The sequence below is a fragment of the Phalacrocorax aristotelis genome, chromosome 2 (genome assembly GCF_949628215.1).
Source record: "Phalacrocorax aristotelis chromosome 2, bGulAri2.1, whole genome shotgun sequence".
NCBI lineage: Eukaryota > Metazoa > Chordata > Aves > Suliformes > Phalacrocoracidae > Phalacrocorax > Phalacrocorax aristotelis.
In genome coordinates this window covers 54,517,340-54,532,062 of record NC_134277.1, presented here as the reverse complement: position 1 = coordinate 54,532,062, position 14,723 = coordinate 54,517,340, and the positions used below count along the sequence as shown (strand labels likewise).

Below are 14,723 nucleotides of genomic sequence, written 5' to 3'. Positions count from 1 at the left end.
TAGATTGGCATGTAGGGTACTAGGTTAACTTACAAGCATGGAGTGGCTAAAAAACACAGCGTATTGCTTTCTATCCTGCTCTTTTTGAAAGCAGGCATGCATATGCTTATCAAAAACAGATTGCTATCTCTGCAGCCTGGAAATCTCCACCTACAAAACGTGGACAGGAGCCTGTAGCTTTCCTGCATTATATGCCTCAGGGCTACCGGAAGGCACCATGGTATGCAAGTGGAGAGATGAATCTTTATCTCCACTGACTTCTTATCTCTGAACTTACCTGAGACCTCACTCTTATTTATACTGCCTATTCTGTTGTCTTATAAACAAACCTGATTTCTGTCCTTTGCATTGTGTTTCAGTTTCAGTCCCGAGGCTGAAAGGGAACACAACCTCTTGAAAAACTTAGTTCACGTGGAATCTGGTTGCTTTGCTTTGCAGATGTGATGTAGCAAAACAATAGATAATCGTAGCTGAAATTGTAATAACCAAGGTTGGTTCTGGGTGGAATGTGCTGGCTTTTATTAGGAAAAACTCTGAATATAGACAATTTTGGGGGGCCTTATGTTAATCCTCTAAATATCTCTGTTACTTTAGGGGTACCTTTGCTTGCCGTACATGGCACTGCAGCAGCATCATCTCCTGTCAGATGTAACAGTCCGCGGCTTTGTTGCAGGAGCCACCAATATCCTGTTCCGTCAGCAGAAACATCTGAGTGATGCAATTGTGGAAGTATGAATCTTTGCATTTGAGCTTCTTGAACTAGGGGTGGGGGGGAAGCAGAGGTTGCATTTTAAATACAGCTTTAAAGTTTTACATTCAAGCCCAAATTTTGAATTACTTCCCTAGGAAATAAAATCTTAAATGCAGAAGCTTATTTAAATTGGTATCATTTGTTTAGGATAGGATTAGATAAGCTGTCCAAACCTAATACATGTTTTTCTGTTTTTTATCTGTTGCCTATAATTAGATATTTATATCTATATATAAAATAAGAATTTAAAAATTAATAATATCTATCTATAAGCAGACAAAGTATGTTTATCCAAAAATTAGATATTCTTATATCCAATATCTGAATTTGCAGGGCACTTCTTAAGGTTTTATTTTGTTGTTGGTATAATTTAACTTCTTGTGTCATGACTTTGTAAGGTCTTCAAAAATAAGTGCTTGCAGCTAAGAAACAGATACAGCTGGATAATAAAGCACATTGCTATTGACTTCCTTCTGATTTAATCAAGAAGTTAAAAAACTATTCTCTAAGAAAACACTGTGTCAGTTCTAGCAAATAGATACAACTACATAATTAACATTTGGTAACCTAAGATAGCTACGTATAGGTAACAAACCTAATAAATGGAAGTGATAATCTAAGAGCCTCTAGGAAAATTGATGTGAGCACCAAACTTCCTCTGCCAAATCCTGTCAAATAAGCAGCTTTTACTATGTGCCAGGAAGCTGATCAGATTCTGGTTGTATCATAGCAGTATCTGACTTTCTGAGAACAGTTAATTCATTATTTCTTTGGCCCTTTGTGCCTTCTTGATGCTTGGGGGGGCTGTGGCTTTAGATTTAGGTAGAAATATATAGTAGTGTATATAAAAGCAGTTTTATTTAGAGAAATGCTTATCCTTGGAATTACTTCAAACAGATAGAAGATGCTCATGTACAAATCCATGATCCAGAACTCCGTAAGATCCTGAACCCAACAACTGCTGACCTAAGATTTGCAGATTACTTGGTGAAGCATGTAACTGAGAACAGAGATGATGTTTTCCTTGATGGCACTGGATGGGAAGGAGGAGATGAGTGGATCAGGGCTCAGTTCAGTGCTTATCTTCATGCACTGCTTGCTGCTGTGCTGCAACCAGGTAGAACAGATACCTTATCTAGGGACTGAGATGAGGGTGGGTGTAATAAGCATTTGCTCTGTTGTGTTAAGCATTGGTTCTCCCTCTGCCTAACGTTTCATTTTAGGCTGCTTTTTGGTTACCCTTGGGTATCCTTGTTATTCCTTGACAAGCTTATTACTAATTCTTATTTCACAGCCTTACAGACAATTTCTTCTCTGTCTATCTCCTTCTCCTTGATTTAATGAAGCTTTCCTCATAAGCAGAAGTACCTGAAACCCCATATATGATTAGACTTTTACAAGCTTGCATGTTTTACAAACTATTGCAACCTGAAGTTAATTTGGGGGAACTAACTGAATTCAAGGAGACATGAAGTTGAGTGGCTGTCTTCAGGAGGCCTTACTAGGCTGTTCCATAACTTTCCCATTTCTGCAAGGGTCTTAAGTAGGGATTAACATAAGTGAAAAGCATTATCTAGAGGCTTTATAAGTTTGTTTTCTGGAGCTCAACATTTTTTTGTCTTAACTCAGAGGGAATTCTCTATGTTCCAGCCTTTTGTGCATTAATGTAACAAAGAATCGGGTTTATTTGTGGAAAATGTGTAGCTTGCCCAGCACTGACCCTGTTAACTTCATTCTCGTTATGATTATTCTCTATTCAGATCAATTAACTAATTCAGATCTTGTTCTGTGGTATTTGTGAGAAAACATGGGATTGAGAACTTGACTTTAAAGTCTGGAAGATACAAGTTCTTTATCTGATAACAATAATGTTTTAAGATTATTACCTGGCTGATATGAAATGTCAGGGTTTTCTGGTAAATCATACTACTTCACTGGCTGGCTCTAAAAGGATTTCCTATACTCTTCTTCTATGTTTTAAAGGGGATGTTGTTATAAGATAATTTCACAGTACTTTGTGCTGCAATTTTGGAGTGGATATGGGGTTTACTAAATTTAAATGAGTAATAACATAGTACAGCAAAGCCCAGTATGTCTGACCAAGACCAGTTCAAATCATATTTTTCTTAGTTCCTATGTGGCCGTTCTCTCCCCTTTGCTGTCTTTGCCTAGAGAATAAGTTGAGAGGCCTATGTTTGGATGACTTTTCTTTTTCCCGGTTAAGCTCTTTCCTTAGACATTTATAAATGAATTAAAAATAAGAAAAGTCTTTTTCTAGGCTTTGTTTGTTTGTTTTCGTGGCTTTGTGTATTTGGGATGCTTCAAAGATGTTTTATTATTTTGATTTTTAAAGTGCCCGGCTCTTAGTACTAGAGTTTTAATTGTCTTTGGTTTGATAATAGCTTGGAAAATTTTAATTTTTCTTTAGAATAAAAGTAATTTGTCTTGTATTACATCTCTAATTGCTGCATAGTCTCATCTTTATTTTAATTTATCAGACAATGAAAAGACTCTGTCAGACTTCGGAACGCCATTTGTAGCAGCCTGGAAAAACACCCACAACTACAGAGTATGGAATAGCAACAAGCATCCAGCTCTTGCAGAGGTAAATTCTAGGTAAGGAACCATTTTTATTTAATTGTTTTGGTTTTTGGGGGGAGTGGGGGGTTGGCTTTTTTGCTTAGCATTTAACATGGAAAGCTCCTAGTATGTGTAGCCAGGCACACTGTTCTGTAGAATTACGGCATTCCCCTCATTACTCCTATAAAGTCCTGAGGGTGACACTTTGGGGCCCTATTCGGTAAGTACAGAAACTATTTATGTTCTTCAATACCTTACTCTAATTCTGGGTTATAGTTTTATGAAGAAAAATATATCAAGAGTCAGGAGAAGTGAAAGTTGTTCAAGTTGCTTCTATAGCTGGGGACAGCCAACAAAGTTTGTCATTCCTCAGGAATTGTCCTCAGATGGTTCTGCTTTTTATTAATTGCTTCCAGGTGTCCAGGCAATAGCTGTGTCCAGGGTTGCTGTTGATGGGCATGGAGGGGAGCTGCCTGTTTTACGTTGTATCTTCTACACTTTGGATTGTTTTCTGTGTGTTTTCATTCAAAGATTAGATGATGCCAGGCTTGGTAACACTGTTGGCTGTGCATGTGTTTTGTTTAGCATGGGTTATTACTGTACTGCACGGAGTTCCATTTGCTTTGTCAGCTGCTGTAGTCTGAAGATTTTTCTTTGGACATACAAAGCTCTTTTGGTCTGTTTCAGGTGTTTTTTTTCTTTATTTGCTCTGTGTTGCTAGAAGGATGTGCCTCTACCTTAATGTGAAAAGATTGCTAATATCTGGTCTGTAAATAGAAGGCACCTTCCAGGTAGTTCATAAGAAATCTAAGGTTCAGTAGTCACTGGGACGTAGCCTTCTGTAAAGTGGTATGGTAGAGTGTCTACAAAAGATTTTTTTTTTTTGGAAGCCACAGAGGGGAATACAACTAATAATTGTGTGATATGGATTCATTGTGAAAAAAAATACTTAATGTTTTCTTGTGGTTTTCCTTCTCTTCTAGCCACCCATTCCACGGACAGTACTCTGTATCCGATGTCAAGTTAAGATTGTCACAGTAAGTATATAGCACTTTGATTTGTTTTTTTTTAAAGTGTGGTCAAATATTAATAACTGCTATGATGAACTAAACAAACCAGTGATTTAAATTGGCCATGTATGTGAAACTATACTCAACATTCTCTTGCAAAACATCACCACATCTAAAGATGGAATGTTTGCCTGAAATAGGGAAAAACAGGGCTAATGCACTATTTTGTGTTTGACTTCACATAATACAGCCCTGATTTTCTTGCGTTGCAATTATAACGCTTTTGTGTACTTATTTTTAAAATGTAAACTAAAGCTGTTAGAACTTTTATCAGTGTTTTTCTGTATGTTGACTTCAGGTCTCATTATTAGGAGAAAACAGGTTTGTATTTCTTTTAATTAGCTGGTTTTTAATACTGCATTGTTCTAAAACTCTTGAAGTTCACTGTATATGTACTGAGACATGGTTCAATTTCTTCAATTTAGAAGTTTAAAGTGAGGTTTACATTATCTCTTATTGCACCAAACTCAAATGAACTTTAAGTTGGTCTCAGCTCTTACCTGTAGTATTCAAGTCTAAAACTCAGTGGTGCTTGTTAGTCCCATAGCTGTTTAGCTCTAACCAAAGCTAGAATTCGGTCTTGGGAGTTGCAGTTAACTATCTCGTCTTGTTTATGCACCAGAAAAGATTGTTTTCTCACTTAGCTTTGTTGATCATAAAACATCAGAGACTGGTTCTTTAAGATGCCTGTAAAACAGCAATACCGCCGTGCTGCTGATTCTGCGCCTGCCTTGACTGTAGACTGTTATTGTCAGTACACTGTGAATAGGCCTAAAACACATGCTAACTGCTAGAAGAATAAAAAGGTTCAGGCTTCAGCCTGCTGAACCTTTTTATTGCTTTTGCTGACCACTGATGGATTACATTTCTGTGATGGCAATAGGGAATGCAAAAGAAGCAAGATTTACCTCTAGGTAATTGCCTTCAGTAAGGTGCATGCTGATAGCAGCTATTATTAATGGATGGTCTTTGTAGAAAGACTGAATTTGAAAGATGTGGAGGTATCTATAATCTTGCCCTATTTTTGTGTTTGAAAGGGGAGATACTAACCCTTCTGAGTAGCCTGAATCAGTGTTAAAAGGACCAGTAGTTTTTAGCATGTATCTAATATTAAATACTTTTACAACAGTGCCTTTATTCTCCAGCTGTGACTTTGCTGTCAGGTATTCATCAAAACGACTTACTTTTGGAAATTGAGCCTAAACTTGTTCTTGGTGTACTCTATTCTTTCTGCTTTTTGCATCTACACTGAAGATTTTAAAAGCAGGAAGAGGATGTGGCATGCTGTGTTGTGAAGTTTTACATAAATAGTTTTGCAAAGCCTGAAATGTGGACTTGAATGTTACAATTTAAAATTAAAGGAGGTTATTTTCAAGTGATCGCACTTCTGCAGTAGACCTGATTGCTTTTTATACTTTCCTTTCCAAATGACAATAGAGTGAGTCTGTCATCTTTTTCTTTAACAAAAGCATGAGTGTAAACTGTACTTCATAAAAAAATTCAATCGTAGAGCAAGATACAAAGCAAACTGTTAGAAAAAAGAATAGTGACTGATCCGTAACACTGTTTTGTTTAAAGCTTATGTATTAGGGCTAAAATTTCTCAAAACTACTGCAAATCTGACTTTGTAATTTAGAACATAAATGCATTTTGGTAAACATTTAGGAAAGGTATGAACTGTGTTGTGTAAGAATGAACCATTGGGCATTTTGATTCCTGTCTTGCTGACAGTATCTTTTCTTCCTCTGAGAAGCTTGCCTAACTGATCTGTGTGTGTCAGGACAGACGCATGTAGGAGTTATGGGCTTGATAGTGTGTGTATATATATACACAGACATATATAAAAAACTACAGATGTGTATGCTCTATAGATCTGTGTGTGTATTGATAGATATTTTAACTATGTATTTGTAAATACAAAGTCAGTCAGTCAAGTAACAGTCTTCAGTATCTCTCTTGTTTAGCTCTGTGCAAAACAGTGAACGTGGAAAGAAGATTGGAAATGTGATGGTTTCTACTAGCCGAAATGTTGTACAAACGGGAAAAGCTGTAGGTATGAAGTTTATTTAAAACCAGCTTGCATTTTAGCTGTCTCTTTTTTTGAAGAAGCATCCTATATCTCATTTATATTTCATTTCAATCCAAAGGTACTTTATAACATACATACAAAACAGAGCAACCTTTTGAGGGATAAAGCTGTGGATCGAGGCCCTGTATGTCGTGTAATAGTGGAAAGAGAAGCAGCTAGGCCAGAGAAATTAGTGTAAATTCCTTTCCCAGTGTGGGCTGGATATGAACGTGGGGAGAGAGATGTTCAGGGAAAAGCTTTCGTGTGGTCTGGAAATGCTTAAGACCACACCATCACCTTCTGCATTGAGCTATTCTCATTTTTATATCACTTCGATACTATCCAGAGCTGGCTGAAATCAGAGGAAGACCTTGTGTCAGTTTCTGCAGACTTTGCAATAGCCTGTAATTTTCTGGAAAAGCATGTGTTGCACTTGAACAGGGGTAACATCACATTGTCCTCTTACGGTGCAAGGTAATGTGAGTTTACCCATTGAAGAGTCTGATAGTTGTTCTGCAGTAGCTTTGCCAAAAACTGTTTAGCTTTCTCTTTTATTCCATATGCCTTTTTGTGGTCTTTGCAGTTGTACACTGTGGCAAGGAGCGCCTTTCAGCCCTAAATCTAGCAAGCCTTCCAGGGCAAAGGACGACATACACCATTTCTGCTGAGCTACTATGTTCAAGTTCTTTGAACATTTTCTGACACAGACTCTAGACTTGGATCTTAAATCCCAAACTGGAGAACTGATTGTGTGATTTTTTTAAAAAAAAAAAAAAATCAAAAAATATTTCTTTGCGGTAGTATAGTACTGATAACACTGCACTACTGACCTCCTTTGTTTGTTTTGTAATACAGGTCAGTCAGTTGGAGGAGCCTTCACAAGTGCGAAATCAGCTATGTCATCGTGGTTTTCCACTTTTACGCAGTCAACCCAAAGCCTCGGGGACTAAATGATGGTTTTGCACAGTGCTGCTGCATATTTCAGGTGCAGTGCTTTCTCTGAGCTGTAAAAAGACGGCTCCAAAACATAGGAGTGGAGATTAACTACCCAGGACCAAAACAAGGTATATGTTGCTTGCAAGCAGATGTGGAATGTTATCATTCAGTTTCACTAGAAATATAGAAGAATGGTGAGTGTCCCCATACAATGGGATGGCATTGCAGCATATTGGTTGTATTTAAAATGACTACTTTTATTTAAAACTGAGCCTTTATACAGACATTAGCACACAGGGCTTGTGGCAAGCCGAATGTGTTTTGACTTTAGATTTGTACATTTTGTTGGATGTTGAAAATATTTATGTAAACTAGTTATATTTTTCAATCCAAATAGCCAAATATTTGTGAGTTCTTGTGAAAATCAGCAGAGTGTAAATACTGATTCCTCTTTCAGGTTGGATTTGAGCGCATATCTGCAAAAAGTGTACGGTGGCAGCCCTTAAAGGGTTCCAAGCCAGGTGGAACTTTCTTGCTTTTACCTGCCAACTAAGATCGGCAGGGTGCGGAGTAAAGCTGGCTGACTTAAGGATTTTTTTTTCTTTTTTCTTTTTCTCTTCTGTAGCCATGTACAGTTGTTTGCGTTAATCTGTCTCTAGCTCTCTTTTGTCCCCAAATCTGTGTGTCAGCTGCAAAATCAGTTTTTTCTTGACGTTGTGCAGTAGGCCTTCCTAAATTTGCATGTATTTTGACTGTGGTTTTTACCCTGGGACGTGAATAGGATTCCAGTTGGAGAGATCTTTTCGGGAAAAGTATTACAAAACAATTCTCCCAAATTGGGATTGGATCATAGACAGTTTTGTGAGGTCTTGCTCTATTAGGATGTAATTACACCATCAGTGTAGTTACATAAGTATTGAATACAAAATACTAAAACCGCCTAAAACTAGCACAGTAGCAAACTCTGCGTGGCTTTTTTTTCTTTCCAGTAAAGTTATGAAGACTCTTCCAAACAAAAATCAGCTATATCGATTTCTGTGTTGACTCAGGGAATGTTCTGTTTGGATTACTACTTTTTTTATAAGGAGGATAACACTAGAATTGAGAGAGTAACTGAAACGTCTCAGTTCGTATCCTTGTGTGAAGTAATATAATAGTTTATATGAAAAGGTGTGACATAATGCTGTATTTCGTATGTAACATGCATGCAGAGTCTTCTGTATGCAAGTGTATTCCCCTTCCTACATTTCCTGATTCTGAGAGATTATTTCCTCGTTTTTTGCTATGTCTGTGCCTCTCTATGCCTTCCAACATCCCCACATGAGAGCTGTCAATGCTTTCTACATTACATTACCAAAGGTTCCAACTTTCTGTAGTAAAAGGTTCTTAGCTTATTGCCTCGTCAGTGTCTGTCAGCATTTTGCCATGTTCTTTTCCAGGGCCAAGTTTTCAAGTCAGGGTTATTTCTTCTATCCCTCAAATAAAATACAGCAGCTGTACAAGAGAGAAACAAGAAGGCTTGAATGTAATTTGTTTTAAGAAATTAAGTTCCAGTTTCTTCAGGTGCATTTGAAAAGCTAATAGAAAAGCCATGCTTGTATCACATAGTTATTGTCCAACAACTTACAAGGTTTTCAGTTTTACTGCTTCAGACAGCAATTAAAAAACACAGGATCTGATTTAAAGCCTTTGTTAATTTTTTCCAGGACAAACTAGATAGAATGGCTGTGGAACACCTGAGAGGATACGGCTAGTTTCAGTAGTTCCATTTGAGAAGGGCAAAAAGGCCCCTAAAGCTCTACTAATGTACTGCTTCTGACATACAAGTAAAAATGCATCTATAGAACTGCAGCTGTTGTTCCTGGTCTCTGCATGCATTTGTGCATCTCCTAAAACTTCTGATGCTCTTTTCTGTTTTATTCCACAACTCTGTAATACACATTTATACCTTTTCAAAGACTAAGTAATACTTGATATGCAGGAAGAGCTCTGGTGAAATAAGACTAGGGCTGCATTTATTCATGACGAGTCTAGAACTTTCTGATTCAGCATGCAGATAAGAGAATAATAGAAAATAATCGCTTGCTTGTGTGAAATGGCTAACATATTATCTGCTGTCTGGGATTTAAGTGATCAGGCTTCATGTTGTAGTGAAGACTGAATAAAGGTGCATAAAGGATTTAAGCACTTATAAAACTAATTTCAGCAACTTAAGGCACACTAAGTAAATTTAGGCTTAGGAGCTCATGGTGGTGAGTTCTAAGAGCCTGGCAAGTGGTTGGTATTTACGTGTACAAGGTATAGAAACAGGACCCTCAAAGATCCCTTTTCAATATCCTTGTCTGTTACCTCCTCACCTGAGTTTCTTCTGTAGAATTCTCCTACACCCCGAATCTGTGTAGCCCATTTGTTAGCTCTCTGCATTCCCCTCACTCCCACAGAATCCCTTGCTGGCCCAAGGATATGAGAAAGCTGACTGGTTTGTTTGGGTTTGGATTTTGGGGTTATTTTCGGTAGATTGATCTGAGGAAAGGCAGAATGAGGTGCCCTCTGCAGTGCTAAGATGATTCATGGCTGCTTGCTGCTTTGTATAGGGACTCTTGTAATGATACTTCACAGTATTTCTCTTATGGGCAGGAAGACCATACAGATCTTTCTATGCAGTCGTCTTCCCACTGTCCCAGCTGCGGTGGAGCCAAACATACAACCTGATCAAGAGTATCCTCCTTTCTTTAGAAATGATAGAATAAGAAACTTGTATTAATTTTCAGTCTTTTTAAAAGCTGGCATCCAGCTAGCAGGTTGGACTGCAATTTAAACTCATACAGTGATTAAGACTCAATGCAGTGGTTAAAGATGAAGTGATCTTCGTAATATGTGGTCTTCGTTGATATGTATGTTTGCTCTTTGCCATTTGTTTAAGCTTACTTTTGGGCAGTAGGAAGGCATGCAGCCTTTCTCAGATGAACTGAGGTTCACTGAAGCTCATGCAGTCCTCTTAATGTAATGGTTGTAACCTCTTTGGTTAAATCCCATGCAAATGCAAGTTATTTTCCTCCCCTCTGTTTTAAAATTTCCAGTGCAGTCATTATTACTTATTGAGAAAGATTGAGGCAGTTGACTTCCATGTCAGAGACTGACATCCATTTATGCACTGCAAGAAACACCAAGTCCTAAACAAATAGGTGATAGTGCCCCTGATGAGCTGGCTGTGAAGCTGTTGGTACAGCTCTGTCGTAATGTATGTTGCAAAGGTATTCCTGGCTGTCAATGTGCAGTGTGAGCTGACGTACATGTAACACAACAGCGTGCCTCCCAGCTTTCTGGCCTCAACCTGTGCTTTTTGTATGCGCCAGCATTTGAGGAACTGCCTGTTGAGCGTAGATAAGTCCCCAAACCCCCACAAGACTAAGTATTGTTGACCTAATATTTCATTTGACTAAAATGTTCAGCATTTTGAACACTTTCGTGTCATAGCCTTAATTCCCATGCACATCTGACACCGGCTTCCTCAAGTATCACCTTGTAATTATAATTTGTTAGATTAGTACATTGCACTTGTTTGACCTCGTACATCTGTTTTAAGCACCTTTGTAATTAAATTTAGTATTTTGCCTAAACAAGCTTCTGATTTCCATATAAATTATTACTAAGCAGAGAAACTAATGTGGCAGTATTTAATTGTAAAAGTGAAGGTGTGAATGCAGTTTTTAAACATGGAAACTGTTGCTTGATGATTGAACATACAAGTCATGTATTTGATTTTTCTTGTGCTGCTTGAAAAATAAATACATCCAGCCTGTTTAAAGCTCTGCTCAAAAAGCTGTATTATTTTAAGAAATTAATCCAGCAGAAGACACTTGCAGGCATCTGGTTTTGGTATTGGTAGCTGCTTGTCTGTCACTGGCAGGCTTCTTGAAGTTCGTCTTCCATTTAAGCTGATGGTGGATTTTGCTTTTGCAAATTGAGGCCAAGAGGATCCTCTAGTGTGACTTCTTAATCAATTTACAATGAGCAGTACACAATAGGGAATAAAGTCTTCAGTAGGTCACAGACCTCTCTTACATCAGTAAGAACTTCAGGTACAACTGTAAAATTTTGATCTAGATTTAGCTTCAAAAGAGTGCATAGTTCGTGTGGATTGTGGCATCTAGTCAGAATCAGGATGCTGAGTATATTGATTGCTGCATATCCAGCTGTCTGCCAAAGAGAGCTACTCACTAAAGTTTGACTTTAAAACTTTTACACTCCTAGTCACTGTACCTAGCTGAGAATGATTTGGTAAATTACTGTTTCCAGTAGGAGGAGACGCAACTGCCCTGAATAACGTTCAGTTGTGAATTTCTCACAGCTTGTGGCTAGAAAACGGTTGCAATTCCCTAATAACTGTTGAAGTTTTTCTGACCGTATGCAAGTAGTCGTCCAAACACACTGAAAGATTAATTTACATCATGTTGTTTATGCAGTGTAATTTTACTTCCTTGCATGTATTTAGTTTTCATTAAAAAGGGCAACTTGGAGAGTGTTCATTAAAGGCAGAACCACTACAGTATTGTGCTATCATTAAAGGTGTATGACAAATCGCTTCGTGGTGTTTTGAGTCTTTTAATACTATGGTAGAGGAGAGATGGACTTTAAAAAGCAGGCACGGAGCTTTAGTTCTGTGATGTTTCTGGTCTTGACCCCATTCTTTATCAAATCCTAGAAGTAGTGTTTGGATTAATTTAAAAAAAATACCGAGATGGATCACTTGTGTTAGTGAAATGGTTAAACAGTGAACCTGACTCAGATTACTGTATTCCCCATAAGTTGATGTCTTATGTGCACAATATCTGTACACAGCTGGCTTAATCTCAGTTGTGATGGAGCCTGCTGAGTCCTTCTGTACAGGTTCAAAATTGTGCAATCATACATCGCTCCTGTTGTAATACTATTACAAAATCAAATGATAGAAAACAAGATATTTTTTTGTTACCTGCCTGAATTTACTGACTAATATTGAGGAAAGCATAACTGTTCTTTGCCTCAATAGTAGCAGAGACCACCTACATCATCTTCTTTTCTTGTCTTAATCTAGATCACCAGGACAGCAGCACTGTAAGAACGTTTAGACTGAAGGAAGGACAGTTATCTAAAGAGAAGGCAGATGTAGAGGTATTTTGTCTTAAAAAACAATATTGGGAATAATGTCACTCGCATGCTATATGAAACAGACAGTGAATTCTGACAAAGCAAACTCCTTTGGTCTCTCATCTCTGATTTCAGAGAGAGAAACACAGTGGAGAATTTAAAAGTTCAGGCATACCAGAAAGTGGCAAAAAACTAACGCTGAGCCTAATATATTGCCTAATGCAACCTGTGTTTACTGACCTTTGCTGCTCTTAATAAATGGGGTGCGTATGTATTCTGACGTCTGCAATGCTGTGCCAAAGAGCTGGCTGAGGAGTATGTCCACTTCTGAAGTGTGGAACTCAGTTCTTAGATGTTTTTTTTTTCCCTCTTCAATAAAAACACATTCTCAGAGTTAAACTAGTTAGCCCTACCCCTTGCACATTCTAAATAAAATCTCAGCATCAAGACTTAGCTTGATGTTTAGCACATAATCTGAACAGACTTTAAGGTTTGCACTACATCACTACCTTTCTAGTGCTTTTTATTGTCCTGTTTACTGGCTCTGGTCATACACACACTCCACTGCATTAGTATGTATTCAGTACGGTTTGCTATTTTAAGAGATGAAGTCATGTAATGCTTCAGGTGACCAGTCACATTTCAGCACTTTGGTCTTGGTGTATGTACAATGTAATCCCTTTCTTTGCTAAAATGAAGGTACCAAGTGTCACCAGTTAGGCCAGGCCCCAGAAGAGCTCTGTATTTTTAGAGCAGGAGTGGAGAAAAGCTCACACAGAGATACTCTTATTACTCTGTTCCACCCTCGTGCCTCTCCCATGTTCTCTGTTAGTCCTTTCTTCCACGTCACAGTTTCTGTAAGTCGGCGCTGACCTGGCTCTAGCTCTCACCGGCCAGTTCAGACTGGTTACTGGCCTCTTCCATACCAGAACTCAGGAGGTGCATGAAGATGCACAGCTTCCATATAGCCTGCCTCCCAGCACCGTGAGTGATGCCTGTGTTTTATTCAGTCTGCTAGTACTCCTCCTCCAGGGGGTACGCTCTTTGAGTAAGAACTCTGCCTTGCTGGATTGTACTCATGATAAATGTTGTAGGAGGGGGATGCTTTAAATAATTCTGGAGTGGAACTAAACAGAACTTCGTCTGGCTAGTGTTGAGCATGAAGTGGAAAGAAACTGACTTTAAGGGCAAGCCTACTTCAGAGCCTGCCTAGATCAGAGCTCCTTTCATGTAGGAATCCAGATTCAAAAAGAGAAAACAATGTGAAGGTAGCTGTAAATGGGAAATGGGAGGGAAGCCACTGGCTTGCTAATAAGGTCAGTGCTCTGCAGGTTTGCTCACCAGTGTTCCTTGGCTGTCCTGCACTAAGGCAGGTGCTAGTGCGTTGTAACAGAGGTACTGAGAAGTAAAATGAGAAACATGGTCAAAAGCAGTGCTTTGAACCTTAAAACAAATTAAAAACTTCAGAATGTTATAAAATTATTTTCCCCCCAAATTACCTGTCCATCTGATCCTGCTCTCTGTAAAGCTTGACACAATTCACTGCCCTAGATCTGAGTGGTCCCCTTGGAACAAAAATTAAACTTCCAATTAGGTATGGATTTAGACAACTGTAAAAAATGAGCAGATGCATTCAAAATTAGCAGAGGCCAGAGCGCTTCTTTTTATTACTTCCAGTATGGGGGGCTGAAACTATGTAGGACTAACCTAAAGTAGTTCTACCAGAAAAGAAGCAAACTTCTGCAAATGTAGCAAAGCTTGAGGACAAAGTTGATTCATTGGAACTCATACCTAAAGGTACTTCAAAGCCAAGTCCACGTTGAATGGGCTGGTGTTAGGCTGAAGCTTTGTCATAAGATACCAGCTTAGAAGTCTCTGAAGGCTTTAATCATATTTACTCTATTTATGAAATGAACGCTGTTGTCTTTGTTCCCACAGAATTCCGTCTTTCGCTAATTCCACCACTAGTGACCATTTCCAGGCACATGACAGCGCTTTGCCGGCATGGTTTCCTTCTCCAATTATGCAAGGAAGGAATTTAGACTTGAGAATAGCATTTGCCAGCTGTGTTCTCCTGCGGGGTTGAACACTGAGTGGAGCAACTAGTTGTGTAAGTGAACTAGTAGCAAGTACGTTTTAACAGAGGCACTAGAGAACTGTTCAACACTTGACTGGTCTTGTCTTTAAG

The 14,723-nt window shown here is 38.5% G+C and overlaps 1 protein-coding gene across 3 annotated transcripts in view; it reads left to right on the top strand.

The window, feature by feature from the left end:
• The window catches only part of AVL9 (AVL9 cell migration associated), a 42,172-nt gene extending 29,364 nt beyond the window's left edge, over window positions 1-12,808 (top strand). The window contains exons 11-17 of one of the 3 annotated variants that reach the window (XR_012659017.1): window positions 595-729; window positions 1,649-1,868; window positions 3,250-3,367; window positions 4,315-4,368; window positions 6,350-6,454; window positions 7,325-7,533; window positions 12,483-12,808. Coding sequence is in view for 1 of the 3 variants with exons in the window: in XM_075083625.1 (XP_074939726.1) it covers window positions 595-729; window positions 1,649-1,868; window positions 3,250-3,367; window positions 4,315-4,368; window positions 6,366-6,454; window positions 7,325-7,419 (711 nt within the window). In the remaining 2 variants the exon portion in view is untranslated. Of the gene's footprint in view, window positions 1-594; window positions 730-1,648; window positions 1,869-3,249; window positions 3,368-4,314; window positions 4,369-6,349; window positions 6,455-7,324; window positions 8,800-12,482 lie in introns of those variants that run through there. The other 2 variants (XR_012659016.1, XM_075083625.1) reach the window with 2 other exon arrangements.
• The last annotated feature ends 1,915 nt before the right edge of the window (window positions 12,809-14,723 follow it).